This window comes from Lactuca virosa, chromosome 6 (assembly GCF_052849685.1).
Source record: "Lactuca virosa cultivar CGN04683 chromosome 6, Lactuca_virosa_CGN04683_v6, whole genome shotgun sequence".
NCBI classification, from domain to species: domain Eukaryota; kingdom Viridiplantae; phylum Streptophyta; class Magnoliopsida; order Asterales; family Asteraceae; genus Lactuca; species Lactuca virosa.
The window spans coordinates 267542585-267570283 of NC_136431.1; the positions used below are offsets into that span (position 1 = coordinate 267542585).

Here is a 27699-nt window from a genome sequence, read left to right on the forward strand (position 1 = left end):
TGTGTGTCTAAAAAATTACAAAGAGGGATGCTGTAATCATAATGTTTAGACCTTTTGCCATTCTCGCTAGTCCATGTTAGTGTGCCGGTTAACCACACACGCTCCACTAACGACTTTGAGAATGCAAATACCACACTTGCTATTTACTAAAAATCTACTTAGTGAAAGCGTTTCCTCACCATCATTTTCATGAATCGAAGAGAAATCTTATGACACTTAGATTTTATGGTGTATGTGTTCCTATCCATGTGAATTTGTCATAACCATAATCACAAGACAAGGTTAGCGACAAATCCAAATTCATACGGACTGAACTCGTTCAATCTTAACTTCTTGCCACTTGGTAGCACAAGGGCCTACCATTGCTTCCAAGTAGTTATGCAAACAACTGAGAACTCATAGAACTCACATGCATAGTCAACTTTAACTGGAATGGGCACATAAACAAGAATATGTCAACACGATAGGTTACAAACCTCAAATCGTGTGCTAGTGATAATAAATAGGTTCTATTCTTGATTAGTTCTTGAAACTTTTCAAAATCATTAAGACTCCCACTAACCTCTTGACATATATGTTTCTCTTGTCAAGAACTATTCCTTGACAACACAAATATTCAAGAGTTAGTACGGATTCTTATCAAGATAACACTTCACACAATTGGTCTTAGTTGGTCTTTGTCTGATCCAAGACATCACAACTTACCAATTTCAAATGTACAATAGTAGAAAACATTTTATTCTACATTTGACAAGTGTTATAAACCTTCTAAGATTATGTCACTCAAGGCTCGATCTTGGATTATGACTCTAAGATGTGAATTGGAACGAATTATGATTCACCTTTTGATTTTACCATTTCAACAATTCACGATTCCTCTTCTTAGCCATATAAATGCACTAAGATGTCCTTAGAGAATCAATTGTGATATGGTTTCATAATCCCTAAGATAATCATAAAACAAGATACTAAAGTACTCTCCCGTCTTTTCAGATTGAAGAAACTTTTATCTTTCTGCCTAATTGGATTTTTCTCATCCGTTCTGCCTTACATTGAAACTTTTCCAATGTTTCAGAATTACACTTAAGCTTGTAAGCATAACCATATTTACTAAACTTTATTAAATCATGACGAATAGTCTTATCGATCTTTGTGGTGGACCTGACAAGCGCACAACCAAGTGTACCTGATCCTATAGTCCTTCACTTGACTCACATGTACATGTGAACAATGAATTAGTCTTAATTTCCCAAATATGAAAATTCTCATTCATCATACAATACAAGTTACATGATTCCAAGTTTCTATCCAACTGAAACTTGGGTGATGAGAATCTTTCCTGATTTGGTAAATTATGACACTACCACAAACGAAAGAATCAAATCCATTTTCTAATATTGCTATCAATGGAATCATATAAACAACAATTTTTCACAAATGCCATTGTAAGGATACTTAAAATAAATAAAATCAAAAAATTTTCCTTTTATTTTAAAATTACGGAAAGACATATCCTTACAATGCAAATACAAATGAAAACTATGTTGTTATCCATTCCTAAGAAATCTATCATAACTCTCAGCAACTCAAAATTCTGATCTTCAGATCATGCGATCGAAATCCATCTCTTCATGATCAGAATTAGCTTATTCTTCCTTTAAGCTTCCTTCTTTTCTTCGATTCTACAAAACATCAAAATGCAACCTAGTCACATCATGTAATAAGAATCTCCAAATAGGAACTTAATAGAGTTTGATAGTGGACTTTACCTTAAGCATAGTCAAATTTTTGACTTTTATCATCCTAGTGAACTTCCAGGTAAATAGGGCAGCTTCGCAACCAATGCCCCTTCTTTTGGCAACAGAAACATATGGAATCTTTAGTAATGATACATGGGACTATCTCAGACTTAGCCTTTCTCTTTACCATTTGGTCAACCGGGCAAACAATGGCCGATCCCGTTCCATTGGGAAGAGAAAACATTCCTAGACTTCTAATGTTACCATTATAAATGTCCATGGAAGTTTGGGAAGTTGTTCTTCCAATAAAATTTGCTTTACGAGTGCTCCAAATCATTGTTGATTCAGCAGCATCAAGCAAATAGGTAAGATCATTATGGGTCATGTCGTGGTCTGTCATCAGGGAGTGACTGAAGAACCAAGTCAACAGCCAGCTTCCCCGAGACTTCGACACCCAACTCTCCCAGCTTGTCAATATGTGACTTCATCTCCAAGATGTGAGCACATATAGACATTGCTTAACAATATGGATTGAGTGACCTTGAACCTTTCAAGAACTTGTGGATTAGGGAGAATAATTGGAGGAGGAAGAAGAAGTGAAGTAGGATTTCCAGTCCCATTAATGCACAATAAAGGGATTAATCTTTTACCTTGATTGCCATTTGGGATATCATCTTCATTAGGAAAGATTTATCCAAAAGGATAAGGAAGACCATAGTTGTCATAACTAGACATCTATATGGGAGAAAATCAAGTTTAGTTTATTTAAGTCCTTAATATAACACCCGATATGAAATATTAAGGCTAGGACCCAACAAAATATTTTATAACTTGGAAGAGGGATGCCATAATCCAAGCTACAAAATATTTGAAGGTAGGTAAATGACGATTTACCAATTTCCACCATGAAATATGAAATTTAACATTAGGTTTTAAATGAATTGAAACTCCTAGATCTTTTGAGATTCATTGAACTATTCAATGGCATGTTTAAATCTCGATTGTGCCCTTCAAGTTTGTGACTGGGATGTTGAGGATCACAAACAAGGAGTGAATAACCATGCAAATTAACTTGGTACACTTAATGTTACAACCACCTAATCAATGTGCCGGTTAACCACACACGCTCCATTGATCTATGATTAACATCAAGCTACCCTTTGCCACACATTGTCAGTCCCAGATTAGTGTGTCGGTTAACCACACACGCTCCACTAACGACTTAACAAGGTGCAAAGTGCAATTTCATGGGTTAGCAACAAATTTACATTTTCCTAAGTAACTAAGATTAGGAATTTATAAGAGTTTAGTTACTTAGTATTTATCATTATACTTTTAATGAAGGGAGAATTAATGTTCTGTCCTACCCGTTCGACTAACGACCCTCCACCAGTCAAGGAAGCGGTGGGTGAGAGTGGACACCCATTAAACTGCCATTTTATAAGCAGTAACCTTATACCCCCCTTATAGACCGACTTCATGAATAAGGCCTACTAACGGTAAGACTGACTTTTTTCTTATACATATATATATAAATATTAACCCTATAATAGTATAAGGGTTGAATTTTAAACTTTTAAAATTCTAAGGGTTTAATTTGGAATTAAAGTATTCATGGGGGGAAACTTTACAAATTCCAAAACTTGAGGGCAAGTTTTGAACAATTCAAAAACTTTTGGTTTCCATAACTTATGAGTTTAATATAGTTTTTATGGAAGACTTTCCAAGTTCCATAACTTGAGGACAAATTATGGAAGACATAAAAAACATTTTATGATTACATTAAAAATAGAGACTCTTCCATTTTCATAACCTATGAGACTTAATGTGCTTTTAAATGAAAAACTCTTCATATTCCATTACTTGAGGACAAGTTATGGAATTCATAAAAACCATTAAGATCAAATTACCAATTAACACAATAATCATGTAATTTTTTCTATGAACAAGATCAAACTCATAAGCAAAGAAAATTCACATCAACAATTTTCAAGAAGTTAGCTAATCACATAAACTAACACAAATCTTGAAACTTTGACAATTCTCCTTTATTTGGATGAGAATAAACATTACCATAACATCAAAATCAATTTTTTATGAACAAAAACACTTTGTGGTAATGATTCTAATCCAAAACATGCCAAAAAAACTCGGATATATGCTGTCAGGGGCTCCAACTCGCCGAGTACAAGAACCAAATCGACGAGTTGGATGAGTTTACACATGGACTCGTCGAGTCCCCTGTCCAGACAGCAAAAAATTCGATTTTTTCAGCTTTTTTCAGCAAGTAGCATCAAATATAATTTGAAAACAACCCATGGCTCTGATACCACTGTTGGGTTTTGCATACTACAACATCCTATGGTGCACATACAACCCTAAATACCTTGGATCTATGTTTTCACTAATTATACATGAAATGATGTTTCCAAGGTATTAAGCTTATAACTAGCATGCAATTGTCATATACCATACAAGATACTAGTTAGGGTAACATACCTTTGATTAGCTTGAAGTCTTGATGTATTTGGCCTTAAGAGCTAAACCCCAATAGTGTGGAAGACTCAAATAAAGTCTCAACACAACATGGACAAAGGTGGCTCTTGAGAAAGAATCTACATGCACCAAAAACACCTCCATGAACTCCAAGTACAAGTCTAGGCACAAGTGGCGATTTTGGGAAAAGGAACACATATTTATATGTGGTGGATTCCAAGGGTCATGGGTATAACCCAAATCCATACCCATGGGTTTTATGATCCATGGTTCATGTGGCCCAACTCTTTATGTGTCCAATTCCATACATAAACTTGGTCCAACATGGATCATAAGTCCAACACATATAAATATAACTAATTACCATAATTAGTCCCCATAGATTTAATTAGTCTCTTTTAATCACAAAATTAATTCCAAATTAATTCTTGATCAATACTAATTAAAACATATGAGTTCATATTAATATATTATAAGTTATAATATATTAACAAATCATATATAACCTTCTCTCAAGAATTCAACCTAATAAATTGTCCTAATGATATGCAACCCAAATGGACCATGCTACTCTTGGGTTAAGTACATACCAATAATAGTTATGGGCTTAGACATCTAATCCAACAATTTTTCCATGAGGCTTCAAAATGATAGACCAATTCTAAGTATATCAAGCAGTATTAAAAACTTAAGCGCATAATGAAAGTGAGAGACTAGCATCAAAGACCATTGTTCTTCCTGCTTTAATGAGAGCCATGTTTCGACGTTCAGCGACTCCATTTTGTTCTGGAGTTCTAACAACTGAGAAGTTCTAAACAATACCCTTTTCTTCACAAAAGCTTTTAAGGGTAACATTTCTAAACTCAGGGCCATGATCACTCCTGAGTTGCTTATCTTTAAGATCATATAATACTTCACTTTTTTTGATCAGGTAGATGATCTCATCAACGACATCACTCTTATTGCATAAAAACATAACCTATGTGAATCTTGAGAGCTCATCAACAATGACTAATTAGTATCTTTTTCCTACACGAGACTCTACGTGGACATGTCCAAGCAAATCCATATGCAAAATATGTAATGGGTCACTGATAGAGGAACATATCTTTGGTTTGAAGGAGGACTTGGTTTGTTTTCCCTTTTCACAAGCAGCATAAACTTCATCTTTGACGAATCTCATCTTAGGCAAACGTCTCACAAGCTGATCATTAGAGATTTTAGATATAACTTTAAAGTTAAGGTGAAAGAGTCTCTTGTGCCATAACCAATTTAGATGAGATTGTAAACAAGAGAAGAAACAACGCCTCAGCAGAGAAACATGTCCATGATGTAAATGTCACTTTGACGTTTTACAGATAGAATTGTGACATTATTGGAGTCAATAACATTTCCTTCATGTGTGTTAAGGTGAACCTCCTAATCAGTTTCACAAAATAGACTAATCGCAGTTAGATTGCGCTTCAGTCCTTTCAAATAAGACACGTTTGAAAACTGAACAGACTTGTATTTGATTATACCATAACCTTTTGTTTTTCCTTTGCTATTCTCTCCATAGATGACTACAAGGCCATCTTTCTTCACATAATCGTCCAGGAGAGACTTGAATCCTGTCATATGAGAGCATCCAATGTCTAAATATCAGATATACTCTTGACCCTGCACCGCTCAAAAACAACTAGAGCACTTTATTTACCCATTTTGTAATGGGTTTAACAATGGAAGATTTAGATGAGTTAAAAATATCATAAAATTCATCGGGGAGAAAATTTAATGATTTTCTTTCTTCATCCATTTTTTATTTTGAATTAGAATATTATTTTCCCTTTTGTGTTTTCTTCAAATGTATAGTTCTCAACTTTGTTAGATGGATCACCAAACTATAGCACTTCCTAATTTCAAAACATGTTTTCCTTTTTGAGAAAGATTTTCATTTTTCAAAAGAATTGGGTTTCCAAGGAGTAGAGACATTATCATTTAATTTAAAAACTCTTTCTTTTATTCTAGAAAGATGTGAATGATTAGTGCTACAAGATGTGGTTTCAATGGTATGATACTCAGACGATGAATATTAAGAATTGTCAGTGTCAGAAGTCACTGAGCAATCATGAGTATCATAGTCAGTGGTTGTATATTCAGGAAATTCACAAAGAATGTCCTTGACAGTATGAATGTGACCATTTAAAATAGGAAACTTAATCATAATAGCAGTATTAGAACACACATACTCATGATCAGGAGGTTTAACAAATGTGACACACGAGGTAAGACCATTAGAATTAGTAACACAATGTTTGGCTATAAGGTCTTGATGATTTATAATACATCCACTTACAAATTTACTCTTATATTCATGAATAAGTTCATTTTGGGTTGGAAATTTTGGTTTACTTTCAATTTGTTTAAAAATATCCACAACTTCATCATGACTTCCTCCAATTATTTTTTCACACTGATGAAGAATTTGATCATTAACAATTTTAAAAGTTTTGAAATGAGAATGAGCCTAGTTATTTGTAATACTTTTGCACTTTTAAGCAAGTTCAATGGTAGAGTCCTTTTCACTGTTGGGATCATGATTAATAATAGAAACATTATGAAATTATAAGCTCGTCGGTGAAAGAGACTTATCCCTGTTGGATAATTCATTTTTTAAAAATTCAATTTTGTTTCTTAGATTAATAATTTATTGATTTGATTTTGAAAGATCAAGACATAGATACTCAAACATAGTAGAATTTTCATTTTCAGAATAAGAAACAAATCTTTTTACCAGATACAACAATGAAGAATCCCAGTTCTAAACCTTGGAGTCACTAGCAACTTTAGCAAGATCAGCTTCAAAAGTACTTGACTTGTTGCTTGCTTGATCAGTGACAAAATCAACAGTGGTTGCCATTAAGCACACATCCTTTATTATCTCTTTCATCATAACCTTTGTTTCTTCAAAAAAAATTTAGATTTCCATACAGACTGTGAAGATCCATAAAATAAATTTTCTCACTTTTCTTAAGCACATCCACATGGTGTTCCCATTTGTCATCAAGAGAATCTGAAAACTTAAGAACTAAGACATATTCATGTTTAAATATATCAAACCTTCTCATATCATTAATAAGACAATTAAAACGATTCAAGGTTTGAGTAAGAGATTCATTCTGTTGAGAAAAGAAGTGTTCGTACTTCCGATTGAGACTGTTTTCACGGGTTGCTTTCATTTCTTTAGGTCCTTCATATGCAACATTCAGCGTGTTGATCATCTCTTTAGCAGAAACACAATTCTGAACAAGGTGGTAAATATCATAAGGAAGAGAGTTTCCTATTGTTGCCCAAGCACGAACATGAAGGTCGTATAAATGCTTGTCATCTTCAATAAACTGATGTTTAGGAGTCTTCTTGATAACACCAGTTTTTACACCATCTTTTGTTTCATCAAATGTGGGAATATATGGACCTTTACCAGTGATGTCCATTATATCATGATCCATGGTTTCAAGGACAACCATTGCTTTGTTTTTCCACGTGGGAAAGTTTTTCTCGTCAAATAGAGGGATTTTGTTTGCTGAAGTTGAACTAGAAAGAGGTTTAGATTCATAAGAAGAAGAAGAAGATGGTTTCAAATTTTTTTAATAAAAGAACCAACTCTTATACCAATTGAAGGACCGAGATAGAACAGTTAATATAAAAGAAAGTAAATAACAATGAACAACGCTAATCAAAAACCAATTTCGATTAAAGGAATCTCTCACACAGATAGAATGCATCAAGCGTTATTTACATCGATACCTAGTGTAACTTATGTACTAGGTATAAGACTATTCTAGATTCAAATCCCTACATATCAGGGATTTAAATAACTATGATAACTACCTTTAATAAAAGATATAAACAATACAAAACAAATCATATCATTAAGATAATGGATAAGAAGGCTTAAGCACAAAGAAAAATATCACACTGTCTCTAAGCTTGATTAGCACCTGACGTTGTTGATGATGTAGTCAGTGTAATACAGATTTGACTCGTCAGATTATATGGTTTGACCTTACATCTTAAACTATACATATTTTAATGGACATTTCAGATAATTTTATAATCACTTTTTATAATTAAAATAAGATAAAATGTGCTTTAATTGATTTGTATTTATGTTTTGCAGCTAAAATGAACATGTTAATAAAAAAGAAGATAAAAAGAACCAATTGGAGAATATTTTCGTGAAATATTGAATAAGAAAAATATCTAGAACTTAGCAAGGAAGAAAATCAAAAGATTCTAAATATAAATGTCAAATTTACAGAATCGTGCCTTGAAATAAGTCGGTTGTGAAAATCTATAAATAGATCCCTATGTTTGACTTAAAGAGACACAATGCAACATAGAAGATAAGAATACAGAGAAAAGGACAGAAGTCAGGGTAGGAAGAAAAAGAAGGATTATTCGTATCTGTTTGTATTATGTTTAGCATTGTATTTAGTTCTTTTTGTTTCTTTTATTTTGTTTATGGGCTGAGTTACCAATACTTTTGTTTAGATGTAGATAAAATTATTTTATTATGTGTTAATTCAGTGAAAGGATATTAGAAGTTATTCAATATATCATGTTTTCTTAATTAAAGACTCATAAGTATTAATATTGTTATTGTTATGTCTATGTAAATGAGTCACGTAATTTAGATTGATTTCAGATTATGTTTCTTGCATCATATTGTGGTCGATAACTAGACGCTAGAACCTGTCTAGTTGAGGTGTGCAATAGTGATTGGAGGAGGCGTCCATAGGTTAGACATATGAATATTGATTTAATGTTTGTGATGTCACTATTGATTTAGGCAATTTGAGAGGTTAATCATTGACACATGAGACTAATAATACCAATTAGGTCTTGCATATATGAATTAATAAAATAAATCTAGAAAAGTCATCCTTGCTGGTAGATAACTTAGAAACATATGATTAAGGATATTAATATTGAATTAATTAATTTAGGAAATGACTAATAATGTCCATTGCATTTCGTTTGAATCAACCATAATCATTAAGGGATTCGAAAGTCTAAACAAAAGTATCTTAGTTATTTTTATCAATAGCATATTCATTAGTATATGTTTTATTATTATTATTTAAAGTATGTTATTTCTAATTGTTATTTTATTTAGTATTTACTATTATAATTTCTTGTTGTTATTTGGTTAGATTGATAAAACCCCTTTAGTTTACTTTTAGTATTTGAAAGTCATTATTATTATTGGTGCATGTTTGTTCCCCTAAAGTTTGATAGTCGTTCTTACCATCGTATACTATTAACCGATAAGGTATACTATCTGGTAGTAACTACTCTAAGTCTTCGTAATCCACAAAATATAAATAAAAGACTTGTTAAAAGTTTTGACATCAACCCCGATGCTTCTCTACCCCAATGTGGATAGAACCCCACATTCTATCTCCATTCCATACTACTCTTCCTCTCTTCTCCTAATGTCATTTTCTTTTTTGTCTTTCTACATGGTTCATTAGAGTCTTATACATAGTGTATTTGAGACTCCATTCCATACTACTCTTCCTCTCTTCTCCTAATGTCATTTTCTTTTTTGTCTTTCTACATGGTTCATTAGAGTCTTATACATAGTGTATTTGAGACTTGGGCATTGCTCTTGAGAGATAAAGGTAGGCATCATGGTTTAAATATAGATGAACTGCTCTTGAGAGATAAATGTAAGCATTACATGGTTTGAAAACGGATGAAGGGAATAATGTGGCGTTGATGTGATGCAAAATGAATGAAAGGTGAAAGAACTCAAGGTGGGTTATTCGGTCGGTTAATCGGTTATCGGTTTTTTCGGTTCAGTTTAATCGATTTTCGGTTTAATTGGTTCGATTTATTTAATTTGGTTTACCATTAAATCTGAATAATATGCGTTGCACTTTTTGTAGTTTGGAGAACTGTTTGAGCATGATTAAATAAATATTATATCATCATAAAATTTAATTATATTAAAAAATTTATAAATTTTAGTAAATTTGAAAGTTTAAACATAAAAATCGTATCTTTAAACAAACTTTTTTGATGATATATGAAGATAGATTTTTATTATTTAAATTCTTTTCAAACAAATTGTAATACAGAACTTGTTTTTGAACATCAAGAATATAAATTGTATTTTAAAAACTTTATTGTTACAATTAATTAAAGAAATATGTTTTTTTTTTTGTTATAAAAAAGGTATGAAAATGTTTAAAAAAAGTTACAACTAAAACATTGAAGCAGTAGCAATATAGTGCACTGCTGTCTCCGCAGTTGAACATTCTTGATTTAGAAGTCCCAATGGTTGAAAAATAAAAATAAGCAGTAGCAAAGTTTAATTAACTAAGTCGGGTATTATGAAAGTGAGGTAATATGGAATATTCAAATTGGAAAGATATTGTTATGGGATATAAAATTTTAAAATAACAAAATGAAAAATTGTTCTACATAATCGATTGGGTTATTCGGTTTATCGGTCAAACCAAATAATGAAAACATAAATTGAAAACGGAACCAAATAAGATTACAGATAATCGGTTAAATCGAAAACCAATTAAGGTCAACCGAGTAAACCGAACCTTATTCAGTCCGGATGGTATGTTTGGTTTTAGTGCTTTTCTAACAGTTTTTGGATTCTTGTAGCTTTTCCATGTGCATATCGTAATTATGCAAATTCAATATAATAACTTAAAAGTTACACATTTCTATTCAAAAAATGAATATAAAAGAGTTCAGTTGAAAAATAAATTGCTTAAAAATTTAAAGTGGTTCAAACCTCTTCTCTTGTCTATGTTTCTTGACGCTATCTCGAATGGATTTTTCCACTAAATAAATTTTGTGTAATTTAACGGTAGAGATGAAATATTAAAAGAAACGAAGGTATTTCTTCATATACCGTGTTAACTATTAATTTGGTAAAATAACCGCGTATCAACATCAAAAACTATTATCCAAATCCAAATGATACATCAAATAAGTTCAACCAACCCAAAATTAAATTTTTAGAAAGATATTAAATTCCAAATATAAGTTACTAATCAAATAAATTAAAACTCCTTAAAATAACACTTTTTGCTTCCAAGTTTTTATTAAGACAACTGATATGGCTATTACAATTGGAGTTAAAAGCAAAGAATCAGTCAACCACTATAAATTTGTTGCAAGTCAAAAAACGCCACCGAACTCTTTGAACATAATAAATGGATAAGAACTCGAATCAACCGACTGCTTTTCTCTCCTTCTTGTCCATTCAAAAAGAGCCATTGACCATAAAGACTTTTAAAAAAAGTTTTCACCTAGGGTTATAAATAGTTAACACATCTTCCCATTAATTAAACACAAACAAAAACCTAATTTAACCATGGTTACCCGAAGTCTCATTTTGCTCGTATTCCTAACCATCGTGAATCTTCCCTTCAATCATGGTCAGATAGAATCTTCCAAACCTCAAGATGTCCGAGCTGCGTATTGGCCTACGTTCATTGATTATCCCGCTTCTAATATCGACACGTCATACTTCTCGCACATTTACTTTGCATTTGTTCTTCCATCTCCGACAACTTACGTACTCGATATCACACCAGATCATGTCACAAACCTACTCGAATTTACCGACGCCAAGAGTGGTTGGAATCCACCAGCCAAGACCGTCTTATCAGTCGGAGGTGGTGGAGGTGATGACTTAAAGGCCACTTTCTCTCGCATGGCTAGTAATCAATATTCTCGTGCAAGTTTTATTATATCGACTATTGAAGTCGCCCGAAAATACCAGTTTGATGGTATAGATCTTGATTGGGAATACCCATCAAGCGATTCTGATATGGCGAATCTAGGTTTATTACTTAACGAATGGCGAGAGGCTATTGAACAAGAGGCCAATGTCAACCAAAAACCACGGCTCATACTAACATCGGCCGTTTATTATGCCTCTAGAGTTTACTCCGATAACGGACCTTTATTGTACCCGATCAAAGCGATAACTCAATCTGTTGATAGGATTAGTCCGATGTGTTATGATTATCATGGTTCTTGGGAAAATTTCACTGGATTGCATTCTGCATTATACGACCCAGATAGTGATCTCAATACAGATTTTGGTATCGGGTCATGGATTCAAGCAGGTGTGGCGCCTGAAAAGATTGTAATGGGCTTGCCGTTATATGGAAAGACATGGTCACTTGCGGACCCAAAGGTCAACAATGTCGGGGCCAAAACCATTGGGACAGGCCCGGGAAGTGGAGAACTGAGGTACTCTGAAGTCATTGATTTCAATAAGAAGAATAGTGCAATGGTTGTGTTCGATGACAAAAGGGTTTCATATTATTCATATTCTGGAAATTCATGGATATCGTATGATGATGTTCGATCAATTCAATCGAAAGTCCGTTATGCAAAAAATCAGGATCTAAGTGGCTATTTCCTTTGGGCATTGGGCCAAGATTTAGATTGGGCTTTATCGAGTGCAGCATCAGAAACATGGTTAAATTGAACTAATTGATGCTTTCTATATTTATGTAGTATTTCTATGAGAACATACATTAACGTTGTAACGTCAGTATGTTACTTTTTAAGAATAACAAGCCTATTTTACTTGTTTCGTAAAAGTGCTTGTTAGCTTATGAATTAACAAAACAAAGTTTAAAAAAAATGTTTGGATTAATTAATATGGTTGTAAAAATCTATAACTTATAAATCTTTTTTTTGTGTTTGATAGAACTACTTATAGTTGTTAAATTAGTGTGCTCTGTGTTTGTTTAATGAAATTGTGCTGTTCAAAAAAAAAAAAAACTTATAGTTGTTAAATGACCAAAAAAAAAAAAAAAAGTGAACGGAAAGAAAAATAAAGTGAGATTCATCAAAGTTATCGTGGTCTTTTTATCTCAAAAAATCATAAAAAGCATCAAAAAACTAGTAGATAGTCACTTCTTGAAAACTCTTCATCGAATCGGGAAAAACTATTTTGAAAAGTTATTTTCATCGGTCAAACATTTGATTTAGCTTATTCACTTCTTAAAATGTCAATAAATCAACGATTCATTTTGAAACCCACTCCCTAATTAGTATTACAAAAAACATAAAATTTAAAATAATTTTTTTTTGGATGACAAAATTATACTAAAATTAGCAAGAATCTAGAAAAGAAATCATTACAATAAAATTGACACTAAGGTATGGTTATGAAGCCAAGCACCCCAACCTAACTTCAGCTTTATTATATCTATTTGAAATCCAAAAAATGTCATATCTATTACATGATCATATAATAAAGACTTCTTAGGAATTATCATTCCAAAGCACAAAAAATTCCAAAGACACCAAAAAGTAGTCAAAACAACTGCATCAAATGCCTTTCGTTGCCCACCCCTCAACAAAACAAAATTAGACCAAGAAAGTAAACACTGCATAAAAATTTGACCGGGAAGACGAACACGCCACCATATAGCAATACGGCTCCATAAATCAATCAACTCAAAACAACCAGTACAAAGATGATTAATGGTCTCCACTGAACTAGAGCATACCGAGCACATAATCGAGTCCACCATAATGCCTCTATAAGAAAGTATCTCTCTTTCACAAGGATACTCAGTAACTACACCCTCCAGATGAGAATATTGATCATGGGTACCCAATTATTCTATCTAGTCTCCATTCCTCCCAAAGGAGTCAAACCACTATCAAGAAAGGACTGAGCCGAGGAAACTGAAACATCACGGAGCCACCCTAATCTATCTATATGGAGTATAACGAAGTTGGATGTCCTGCACCATGCACCATAATGGAGAAAGCGACCCACTAAGTCTGGTCAATACCTCCCCTGGGAAACCGTCTGAAAGTATCCATATTCCTCCCAAGTAAAACTCGATATTTGACTAAAGTGGAGCAGTGATTATCCAACGTGTACAACCTATGAAAAGAGACAACAAGAGGTAGATCATCCAACCAACCATCATGCCAAAAACAAGTAGAAGACCCACCCCTATCCTAATAGGACAAACCGCCTGAAAATCAAAGTCACGGTCAATGCAGTTGGACTAACATCCAACTATTATAACATTTATAAAGAAAATACTTAAATTATTATGTCCTTCGACTTTTGGTTATTATTAAAACCGTTTCACATCTATTTTTCAAACAAGTCTTTTATTTAACAACAAAGAATCATAGTTAAATTAAAAGAAGAATTTTTCATTTTTAATATAAAAAATGAAAATTTTATTATATACCACTCTCAAAATGTTAACTTGCGTATATCAAATCATAAGTAAAAGTATTAGGGTGTCCTCATAACATCGTAAAAAGTCTACTGTTCCGAAAGTTTACAATTTAAACACGTTACATCCGATAATCATGATGTCATAGTTACGTACATTTAATTCTTTGAACCTGAGATACACATCAAAATAGTACGTGAGGGTAGGGGTCTTGTGAGATACATAGGTTTTATGAATCTTAAAGGAAATAGTTTAACAAAATAGAATCATAGTAACAATCATCATATTGTATTCATCATAAATACATCATTAGAAATCATACATCTTTTAACCTTCTCATTTCCTCTTACCATCTTAAGTCTTACTCTTTTCGTCTTGGTAATATGCGGAATGTCACCCATACCTATGACCTAACGGAGATGAGTGAATCATTCCACATGGCTCTCGGGGTGGGATGTCAAAGGACGAACAAAATCGGTTTGTCAACACCCTTGTCATAGTCCAAGCGCGACTTACATCGTAGAAAGTGCTATTTGTCGAGTCACTATTTTGTTCGTGACTTGAGGTGTGATCAACACCTAGTCTTTAAGCATCTTAACTTGTGTGTATCTAGACCTCCCATAGTCACTCATTCCTTTAACATGTTACATAATTATGTCATTAATCATAAATAACATCTTTTGTCAACATAGGCAAGGCTCATAAAATAAACACAGGAAATCATATAAATCATGTCATGACATCTTATGATATAATCATACATAAAATTATAACATGACATTTTATAATATAATCAAGCATAAAATAATACCAGGTACACATAAACACAAAAATATAGTTTTTGAAAGATGTGTGTAACACCGGATTCCTGGTATGTATTTTATTTAAGAATTGTATGTATTTTCTCTGGGACTCGACGAGTTGATGGCCCAACTCGTCACGTAGAGACGGGATCCGCGGGAAGTTTAAGTGACCTACTCGACGAGTCGGAGACTGAATCGGCGAGTAGACGCTGTTTGGACAAAACCCTAAATCTGAGAGATTGCACCCTATTTAAACGTCTTAATGCAGCCTCCATCGTCCCTTGTGCTCCCAAAACACCTCATACTGAAACCCTAATCGTTTCGTGAGATCTAAGGCCCTTTTTGGTATTTTTGGTGGTTTGTAATCACAAGAAAGAAGGAAAATCTTGAGGAGCCAAGAGGAAACCAGAAGATTCGAGTTTGTGCAGCATCTTCAGTTCCTTAGAGGTATAAAGCTGATACCTTGCTCATTCATGTTCTAGATCCCTTTTGGAGTGAATTAGGGCTTTTAGGAACCATTTTTGGTGACCAATCATGAGTGCAAGCATGGTTGGGGGCTAGGACTCCAGATCCAAGGTCCTTAAGGGACTACATGGCATAAAGTGGCCAATTTTGTAGCCATAGAGAGCCCCATGCACCTTTAGACGTCATTTTGGGTCCATTAAGCTTATACTCCCATGCATGCACGTAAAGTTCGTAACTTTACGTGCTAGATCGATCTTAGAAGCCTAGATCTATCTTTTGGATGAGTGTTGTACATCAGAAATCGAGAAATAAGACTTGGACAACATCGACTCGGACAACATCGACTCGGCGAGTTGTTCTTGGAACTCGGCTAGTCCGAGGCTTGTGTCCCCATTCTGTTATGGTTCCAAAGGAACCCAGTTGAGTGTTAGCAGAAGATTAGAAAAGTCCCAAAGAGTGTTGTGACGTTTTAAGATAGAGTCATGATCTGGAAATCATAGGACTCGACGAGTGTATGAACAAACTCGGCGAGTCCAAGGCAATCTCCCAACTTTTGAAGATGAACTCGACGAGTTGTTCATACAACTCGGCGAGTCGCAGACTGGACATGTTCATAGGATGAAGGTGAACTCGACGAGTTGTTCATACAACTCGGCGAGTCGTTCATACAACTCGGCGAGTCGGATGAAGGTTCATTCGATGATATTATAGAAGGAGAACCCGTCGAGTCGTTGCTAAACTCGACGAGTAGAGTCGGGAAGGGGTCAGAAGAAAGAATAGGACTCGGTGAGTTGGCGGCCCAACTCAGCGAGTCAGGTCAACTGGAAGTTGACTTTGACCAGGATATTGACTTTGGCCAGGGGTAGAATAGTCATTTTACCCTAAGAGTAGTTATCAGCTTCTGACTAAGGGTCTTTATGGGAATTATAGTCGATGAATCGCCGAAGCAGCAGACAGAGACTTCTCACTCGGATTGACAGCAGTCATTCATACGAGGTGAGTTACCTTCCAGTAGCGGTGGGTCTACGGCCACAATGCCTGCCCACCAGTAGGAGTTGTATGTTAGATGATTGTCTTTGTGATATTCATCTAGGTTGCTACTACCTGATATGTTATATGCTGGCATGATATGTTATATGTGATAGTGGTAGTAGGGTGGAGAATAGTCCCCAAGTTCGGTTGTTAGGACCGAAGGGTAGGTCGGACACCCCAGATATGTCTGACAGTATGTTATGATATGTTATATGTTGGCATGATATGTTATATGTGATAGTGGTTGTAGGAGGGGAATAGTCCCCAAGTTCGGTTGTTAGGACCGAAGGGTAGGTCGGACACCCCATATATGTCTGATAGTATGTTTATGTTATGATATATGTGATAGTAGCAGTAGGGGTGTAATAGTCCCCGAGGTTCGGTTGTTAGGACCGATGGGTAGGTCAGCACCCTAGAACGGCTTGACACGGGTAGGTCAGCACCCCAGAATGGCTGGCCCGGGTAGGTCGACACCCCAGAATGGCCGTACCGGGTAGGTCGGGCACCCCAGAATTGTCCGACAGTATGTATGCTATGTGATTGTATGGTATGTGGTACGATGGGGGAACTCACTAAGCTTCGTGCTTACAGTTTTCAGTTTTGTTTCAGGTACCTCTTCAGCGAAGGGGAAGGAGTCGGCGCGGTAGCTGCACATCATACACACATTGGATTCCGCATTATGAGATTTCTTAGGATTGTACTCTGACATTGTTACTACTTTTATGATATGATTTTCAGACATGAGATTATGGTTTTTACGAAATGATATGACTTCATGATATTTTCTTATGAATGTTTTTCTAAGTCGTTATATCAAAATCGAAATTTTTGGACTCGAAAAATGGGATGTTACAATGTGTGCTTGGAACTGTCCCACGTACTCCCCTCAAGTTCTTTTCCGAGATTAGTATTGCTCCGAAACAAACCCTTATTGTTTCTTAGGCCATCGAAACACCTTATCGACGAAGAAGCCATGTCCGGTTACTCCACCAAGTAAATCTACCATTCCATTGTGATCCATATATAAAAACTCTAGACAACTCACATTTCCTTATGCATAATCTAACTGATACAAGTTGTTGGATCACTAGGCCTTTATCGTATCATTCTCTTCCTTATGTGGACCCTTTGTGAGCAATGTGGTGACAGGGGGAGGCATCCCTAGGTTAGACATAGGAATATTGATTTAATGTGTGTGATGCCACTATTAATTTAGGCAATTTGAGAGGTAAACCACTGACGCATGGGATCGACTGATCGGTCATATCAATTAAGTATTACATAATACAAATTAATAAAATGAATCTAAAAAAGTTATCCTTGTTGGTTGATAACTTAGACACATATGATTAAGGATAATTGATATTGCATTAATTAATTTAGGAATCGATGAATGACTGATAATTCCATTGCATTTCGTTTGAATCAACCATAATCGTTAACAGATTTGAAAGTCTAAACAAAAGTACCTTATTTATTATAATCAATAGTATATTCTTTAGTATCTACTTTATTATTATTATTATTATTATTAAAATCATGTTATTTATAATTATTAGTTTATTTAGTATTTACTATTAGAAGTTTTTACTGTTATTTGGTTAGATTGATAAAACCCCTTTAGTTTACTTTTAGTATTTGAAAGTCGTCATTGTTAAGGCATCCTTGTTCCCCTAAAGATTGATACTCGTTCTTACCATTTATACTATTAAACTTACCATCTTATACTATTAAACTGATAAGGTACACTGTATGGCGGTAACTACTCTAAGTCTCTATAATTCACAAAATATAAATAAAAGACTTGTTTAAAAGTTTTGACTAAAGTTACGTACATCAGCCCCCCACGCTTCTCTACCGACCGTGGATAGAACCCGAACCCCACATTCTATCTCCATTCCATACTACTTTTCCTATCTTCTCCGAATGCCATTTTCTTTTTTCTCTTTCTACATGGTTCATTGGAGTCTTGTACATGGTGTACTTAAGACTTTTGCATTGCTCTTGAGAGATAAAATGTAGGCTTTATATGGTTTGAAGATAGATGAAGGGAATAATGTGGCGTTGACGTGATACAAAATGATTAAAAGGTGAAAGAATTCAAGGTGTGCAATTCGGTTGGTTAGTCGGTTATCAGTTTTTTCGATTCAGTTTGATTGTTTTTGGTTTAATTGGTTCGATTTATTTAATTTGGTTTACGGTTAAATCTGAATAACATGTGTTAGAATTTTTTGTAGTTTGGAGAATTGTTTGAGCATGATTAGATATTATATCATCATAAAATTTAATTATATTAAAAAATTGTTTTCATAAATTTCAGTCAATTTGAAAGTTTAAACATAAAAACCATACCTTTAAACAAAAATATTTTTTTATGATATATGAAGAGAGATTTTTATTAGTTCAAATGTTTTTTCAAACAAATTGTAATACATAACTTGTTTTTGAACATCAAGAATATAAATTGTATTTTAAAAACTTTATTGTTACAGTTAATTAAAGGAATATGTTTTTTGTTATGAAAAAAGTGTGAAAATGTTTAAACCAGGTTACAACTAAAGCATTGAAGCAGTAGCAATTGATCTAGAAGGTTGTGCCAGTAGCAAAGTTTAATTAAGTAAGTCGGGTATTATGAAAGGGAGGTATTAAGGAATATTCAAATTGGAAAGATATTGTTATGGGATATAAATTTTTAAAATAACAAAATAAAAATAAGGTTCTACGTATTTGGTTTATTCAGTTTATCGGTTAAAGCAATTAATATAAACATAAATTGAAAACTGAACCAAATAATAAAAACATAAATTTAAATATCAAAAGGTTTCTAGTTTAACGGTATCAGGTGAAGTCTTCTTTTTTAGAGGTTGAGGGTTCAAGTCCTATCGTGGATATAAGTGTAATTAAGTGTTATCTTAGGAGTAGATTAGATTTTTCGGTTCAAAATAAAGATAATTGGTTAAATTGAAATCCGATTAAGATCAACCGAGTAAGCGTCCGGATGGTTTGTTTGGTTTCGGTGTTTTTCTAACAGTTTTTGGATTCTTGTAGCTTTTCATATTACAAACTTACAATGAATTTCAGATTGAAGCTTCTATACATAAATTAAAAATAACTATGCAAATGGTTTCCCTGCAAATTGATCTGCTGTGACGGATCCTACTTAGACCTGGCAATGGGCGGGTTTGGAGCGAATCGACCTTGATCCAAACCCTTTTAACAAATTTCAAAACCGGATCCAAACCCGCTCCGTAACCCGTAGGGTTTTGAATAATCAAACTCATACGCTTATCCACCGAATCAACAGATATCCAAACCTACCCCGTAACCCGTAGGTTTTTTGAATAATCAAACACATTTTACTTAAATCATAAAATCACATTTGTTAAATAAAACAAATGTTGATTTAGAAAACACATTATGTACTCGAAGAGTTTCGATTGGAATTAAAATCATTATTGTAGTTACTTCCGATTGGTTTTTGACTCTCGATTGCATTGACAGATAATAGCAATTACAAACTTTCTTCCGGTTGATAAATGAATTTATTGATTTATAAATGAAATTGGTGATTCAATGATGAAATATAAATGAAATGACATCATGATTCTTAGGAGAAGACCGGAAGTCTAGAAGTTGAGTCCTCGAGTCCGATGTAAAAACAGTTTAGTCTTTGGTTTTTTTCTCTTTGGACTTTCGATTGGAATTTAAAGTAAATTTAGGCAGTATAAAATATAAATGTATAATTTTAAAATTTATATGGGGCGGGTTATAAATGGAGCGGATCAGTGATGATCCATACCCGACCCTTTTAATAAAAGGGTTAGCGGGTATGGGTCGTTAACGGGTAAACGAATCAAAAACTATGCTCCAAACTCGTATAAATTGTTAAGGGTTTGGATCGGATCAGGGTCAAAACCCGCTCCATTCTTGGATAAAATGTCCTTATTTTCTTTTTCATATCTATATATACACAAAATCTATACTCATCCATTACATAGCTAATATAGATGCATAAGAATTTCTAATTTTTTGTTGCTTAAAGGCCTCTAATCCATTTGAAACCCAACACTCACAAGTGTTGGAGTAGATTCGATGTCTTACCTGATTCAGTCGATGAAAACTTGGGTCGGTAAGATGTTAGAAGATGAGATTCCAATTATTGAAAGAGAACATCATGCTCAAAAAGCATTTAGAAATGATTTTGGTAGTTGAGACATTGGCCATAATAGTTTAAGGATTTGGCAATTCTAGTCCGTTCAAGTTGAGGAGTTGGCAATTACCAAATTACATGAGTTCAAGTTTAGGTTAATTTGGCATTTTAGGTATTCATGGGATTTCAAAAGAAAAAATATTGAAAATTTATTAAATTCTCAATTTCTCATAAAAATTAAATGTCTTTACTTGAACCACGAATGCCAAATCTGTGAAGCGCTCCACCAATAATAAAAAAGAAATTGGTTTTCAATAAACCTTTGTATGTTTGTGACTTGTACCAAATGCAATTGAAGTTGTACCATGCTAATTGATTACAAATTTTCACATTAAGAATGTTGATTTAAAGGGTAAAAAGGTTAATCAATATTGAAATTGAAAATAATCGTGTAAATCAGAAGCAAAAAAGTTGTCTTTTTTGTAGCATTCAGTAAGGTGGTGTTTGTTTTTTGTCTGCAGCTCTGCGTGACCTCTTCTGTCTGTGCCGTGCAGACCACGCGCAGACATTAGCCTTCGCAGACTGTTTGTTTTTTTGAAGACTGCAGACCTAAAAATGTCTGCGCGCCCTCTTCTTGGCGCAGATGTGGACCAGAGTCTTCTAACATCTTCAGACATCTTCTAGCCTAAAAAACACATATATCTATATATTTTTTTAAGTTTTTTTTTAATTTATATTTTTTCCAACTTTATTAATGATAAACAATTTGAAAAAAAAAATTACAAAACTTAAAAAAAAAAACGTTCGACGATACAAACATGATATTTTTGACAAATTTATAAATAAAGATTTATTACAATAATAGTCGTTGAAGTTGTTTATATAAATACGAAAAAAAAATCATAATATATTATTATATTTTTTTGCTAAATTTTGTAAAACATTATTTAATACATTATCGTCAATTTCTCGAGAAAATATTTATGCTACGTTTTTAATGGATTTAACTGAAAAAATCGAAGTTTATTTCCATCCATTTATGTATCAAATTCTTTGATCTTTAATTATAATGTTTAGTTATAACTTTGCAACCAAAGTTGTTGGTTTTTATCAAATATATACGTTAATTCATACCATCTTTATTTTTATTTTTTATACAGTAATACATAAAAGTTGATATAGATTTGTTAATTATTTATAACAAAGTCATAAAAATATTAAAAAAACACTTTGAAGTTTAAAATAATCAGTTTATTTAGATTTCAGTTTATGTTAATAGTCCGCAGATGTTAAAAAAACAAACAGTCTTCTTTTTTCAGACTGCAGACGTTTGGTCCACATCTTCTACTGCAGAGGTTTACAGATGTGGTCCGCAGACTGCATACATTTTGCCTCAGAAAAAACAAACAGCACCTAAGAAACGGAAACCACTAAAGAACAAAACCCAAATCATTCTAGACGAACTGTTGTTTTTTTTTTTTTTGCGTCACTCCTCTCATAAAATTCGAAATAGATCTGAAAATGAACTCTCCTAACTTCTCGCAATGCATAGTTGAAAAGGAACATTTAGTTTTAAATAAAGATAATATGGGAAAAAATGTTATAGTTTGTAACTTTGCATCATGTACGAATCTAAAAACTTGAAATCGAAAAACACAAATAGTTAAAAGATTTGAGGAAAAAAAGAAAAGGGCTGATAAGTAATTTCACGATGGTTAACTAAGTACCTGCATGTGCATTGGTGCACATGTAAACTGAATTTGTATGATATTGATGGAAAATATCTGTTTATGGAGTTGCAAATTTTTAACATGAAAATTCTTTACCAGTTAACCCAAAACAGATGCACAAAGAAGCGTTACTAACCCTCACAAGCTGTGGAAGCAGATAATGGCGGTGGGAACTGGGAAGCATCGACGGAGGCTGTGGTGGAAGCGATGTCGAAAGGTTATCTGATTGTAAGGCATATGGAGGAAAGAAGCGGTGGACTACACATGCATACAACCCCATGACTGTGACGGTGGCGATGAGCGTCGATTTCTGCCTTGGATTGTGAAGGGAGTAACACGTGTCCAGGACACGTAGCGCCAACCAAGGTAAAGAAACACGTATATGGCCACACTAAATATAAAAAAATTAAAAAAATAAAATAAAATAAATTGAACCAATACGAATCATTTACGTACATGGTAGCTGTGGATTTGAAACCATGTGTTACCCACTATCTCGAATAAGGCCAAAGGAAAAAAAATAAAAAAGTTGACACACAGCAAAGAAAAATGGGAAAAAAAATTACAACCAATCACAAAATAATACTGTTTACAAAGGGGCTTTACAATTAATATATTATATAATAACATAAAAGTTACACAAAAAAATGAATATAAAAGAGTTTAATTGAAATATAAATTGCTTAAAAATTTAAAATGGTTCAAACCTGTCTCTCGTCTATGTTTCTTGAGGCTATCTCGAATGGATTTTTCCACTAAATAGTTTTTCTCTAACAGTAGAGATGAATATCAAAAGAAACAAAGTTATTTCTTCATAAATTGTGCTAACTATTAATTTGTTAAAAGAACCGTGTATCAACATCACAAATTATTATCCAAACAGGGGCAGACTCTTAATATATAGCAGTAGTGACACACAAAAAAAATCAATCAAATATAATAATATAGACCTAGAAAATAGGTTCGTGTTGGTTTGGGTCGAGATATGACAAACCCATAAAACCCATCAAACTCAGATAAACTAAAATGAAAAAAAGTTTTTACTAAAAAAAATAGTTTGAGCAACATTAAAGAAACCCAAACTTTAAACCAAGTGTTGTAGGTTTGACAAAGATTATAACTTGAACTTGCAAAATACACCTACACAATAAACCCACCAAGCAAGATGACTTTTTTTTAGTATAGAGTTGCCTTTTATAGAAGGAACTTGACTTTTATCTTCTTTCCACCAACGATGTGGGACGGTATAGGATTTTTTATACCATATGCCTTCCAATATTTCAATAAGTATAAATAAGTTTCTCATTTATATTTTATACCATCCACCTTCGATCCCTCATGACAAGAGTTAGCAATAGGATCCCCCTCCCCGAAAGATTCTATGGCTCCACAAGCCTTGAGCTCCCGATGAGCCCCTAACTATCCTGCTACAATATCGGCCCGAAAATCCTCGAGACGATCATCCAAGAGTTCCATGATCCCTTCCTTGATAGTACCAAACATCAAAGGAGTCTGCTCCAAAATTTCGCGGGTGATCTCCGACGAGATGAACTCCCGCATCCGTTCATCCATCGACTCAGTACCAACACCTGAACCCGAACCTGAACCTGAACCCCCTCTAGGTGTACGCATAACCATTCTGAAAAGCAACCACGCAAATGATCAGAACATACCCAAAGAATCCTCATCCTTTAGGCTTCTTAGATTCTCTGTGACTCTCCTTAAGTCGAGTATGGATCATGTGCTTTAAGAAATACGGGCCAAATACTACCTTCCAAACCTATCCATATTTTCGTCAAGAATTATCCTGAATCCTCCAAGTCACCTTCTCAAACTGATGTAACACCCTGCCCCGAATCGTTTCCTAATTCAGGCCCGTGACCCGAAGACCGCTTACCATAAGGCTTAGGGCCTTTGATAAAGAGATATTTAGACCCATTTGGGTGTGGGTAAGGTGGGACAGATGATACAGGAGTTCGGTTTGTGATTTGGAGCCCAAGGGTATAACAGTAAAGTGGCAGTCGGGCCTTTTATGAATTTTAGATTTTTGTTCGGAAAGTTTTATGGCAAGGATAAGTTGATAAAATTGTAGAGCTTCTCGTTACCTTTCCGGGGATATAAGGATCGTCGAAAACGGATTTAGAACGAAGAAGTTATGGCTCTCGGATGTTTGGGTGGTAAGTCTAGTGTGACATCCCCAATTTCACGGCCAGAAAAGACCGATTTGTTTATGCTTTGTTTTTAAAATCAGAGTAATCTTTTACAGAAACAGTTGCGGAATTTGTTCCCAAAACAAAATATGATAAGAATTTATCAAAACATTTCTTTAAAGAAATGTATTTTCATTATATAACAAAATCTCGGGATGTCATGTTCTATACAGACCAAAAGCATAAACAGAACAACATAGACCTTACACAGTTAATTATAACTACGGGCCTATAATCCATATCTCTCGTTACGTCAACCAACTTATGCTCTTGTGCCACAACCTGTAATACAAAGAAAACTGAGTGGGTCAGGCTTGGGAGCCTGGTGAGCATATAGAGTTTTCAACCCACAATATTATATCTTATATATATATATATATATATATATATATATATATATATATATATATATATATATATATATATATATATATATTCAATCATCAAACGATCATTCCAATTACCCATCCCCATTATCTTCCTTACTCTTAAGGGTCTACCCTAAGAGTCATCTATTCGTTCACTCCGTATTAGGCACTAAGACAATAGCTGCCAGGATTCTTTATTAGGCACTAAGACAATAGCTGCCAGGATTCTTTATTTGGCACTAAGACAATAGCTGCCAAGGTTCTTTCGTAAAGCACTAATTCTTGTCATGAGGATCTTCGGGCTTCGGGACTTGCTTCGGGTCTCGGGGTTGATACCAGGGCTTCGGGGGTACTTCCTTGCACGTAAATCGAGGTAATATGGGTGAGAGAGAAGAGATTTGGCAACCACAAACGGTTGCCCCTTCAAATCTATTTATAGGGCTGTTTTCTCATTTTCCACGTCGTGGGCACTTCTTCCACGTCGTGGGCTTGGTCGTCATTGCATGCGTCATCGTCCACTTGCTCTGTCAGGCTCCAGAAGGTGTCAGAAGCCATATCACGTCGTGGCCACTGTTGCCACGTCGTGGTCTCGGACAGTTTTGGGGTTTCGCGCCCCGAACTTTAGAAATTCATAACTTTCGCATACAAACTCCATTTTCGACGTTGTTTATATCGACGCGTAGGTAAAAACAAGATCTACAACTTTCATTTAGAGTTTGTAGGCTAATTTTGACTTTATTTTTAATATATTAATAATATACTATTTTTAGTAGGCCAGGACAGGAAAACTCCGTTAGAAATTCATAACTCCTTCACCTGACGTCCGTTTTCGACTGTCTTTTCACCGTTGGACTAATATCGATGAGATCTTCGATTCTTGTTTAGATTTTTTCGGCTAAATATCGCTCGATCTCATATTCGAACTTCGGGTTGTACACTGTTGAGCCGAAACTTCGAAAAATCATAACTTCGTCATAAGAAGTCAGATTTGGACGTTCTTTTTTTGCACGTTCTCGGTTTAACGTATTCTACGACTTTAATTTAGATTGCTAAGGCCAAATATTGCTCTAACGTAAATTCACTATTTACGTCTCGCTGTGTCGTACCGGTTCTGTTGCGAAACTTCGACAGGTCATAACTTCTTCGTTATAACTCGGATTTCGGCGTTATTTATATGTACAGAATCTTTGTAACATATACTACAACTTAGTTAACATTATTCATACTAAATAATCTTCTATCAAAAAGTCATTTTTGATGCTTATCGTCTCTAAATTGACTAGCCCGGATCTACGGGCGTTACAATTATCTCCCCCTTAGGATGATTACGTCCCGGAATCATCAACGAAAATAGGACTTGTATAATGATTCCATACGCTATCTCTTCATCCTAGGTAATAACCGTAACTTCTATGTTTCCTCGAAAGAGTATTTAACTCTATGGCTTTCTTGACCGCAGACGATGCCCAATCTTGCATCTGCTTATCGTACTATGTTGTACTTTCAATCGTAACCTTCAAGTTACCAAATAAGTCCTTATTGTGGACTCCTTCTTCTTCTTAGGATAAATACTTTCCTTTATCTATTGTAACAGACCGATGGGTCGTGCTCTACTGACCTCTCATCGCACGATGCGACGCTTAGACTCGGTCTTTTTAAAGTTAAATTCCAGAATGGAATATACCTTCCTTCATATTCTAATGTGATATAATCACATTTCAGCATGTAGCATTTCTACCTGCAAACTTCTTTCAACAACGAGCGCGATACTATCGATCGCATTAATTTCAACGTTCTGACTTAAGTCAGATGTTACATCTAACTTGGTCCTCTAGACCACGTAACATACTCATCGCAGTCGAACTCAAATTTATATGACCACTAGGGTCGGAATAACAACCATCTCACTAATCATTACCGAAACAAGGGTAATGACCTACTCGAATAAAACGAAATCAATCACCAGCTTCTTGGTAACCTTGTGACTTTCCCTGATCCAAGTGCGAGTCATGTGCTTCCGGTAGTATATGCATCTACTACCTTTCACACCTACTCATACTCGTCCCAAGTATTGTCCCGCAGTCGACCAAGTCACCATACAAGGAAATCACACAATCATACAACACATCAGATAGCAAAACTAGGGTTTATATTATTTCTTGAAACGATTACACAAAGGTTCAAGTTCACCCTATACTACGCCTCTAATAGGCTACACTTCCTGATACAGACTTTATATATATATATATATATATATATATATATATATATATATATATATGAAGTCTTCATCCTTGAATCTTCGCGTTGTTTTCTGCTTCATCAAGGATCATGTGGAATGCCCTTGGCTTTGGCGGTGCTTCTAGCCTTGCTGCTTCATTTTTCTTTGGGCAGTCTCTAGACATGTGCCCCTTGCCTCCGCATCCGTGGCACACCTTATCATTGTGTGTACAGTTCTTGGAATAGTG

At 34.4% G+C, this 27699-nt stretch overlaps 1 protein-coding gene across 1 annotated transcript; it reads left to right on the forward strand.

Annotated features, from left to right (window-relative positions):
• Nucleotides 1-11613: 11613 nt before the first annotated feature.
• On the forward strand, nt 11614-12835 carry LOC145120833 (class V chitinase CHIT5a-like). Its single transcript, XM_079056626.1, has one exon. It carries the CDS (start codon nt 11620-11622, stop codon nt 12745-12747), a length of 1128 nt encoding a protein of 375 aa, XP_078912752.1. The 5' UTR covers nt 11614-11619; the 3' UTR covers nt 12748-12835.
• Nucleotides 12836-27699: the final 14864 nt, after the last annotated feature.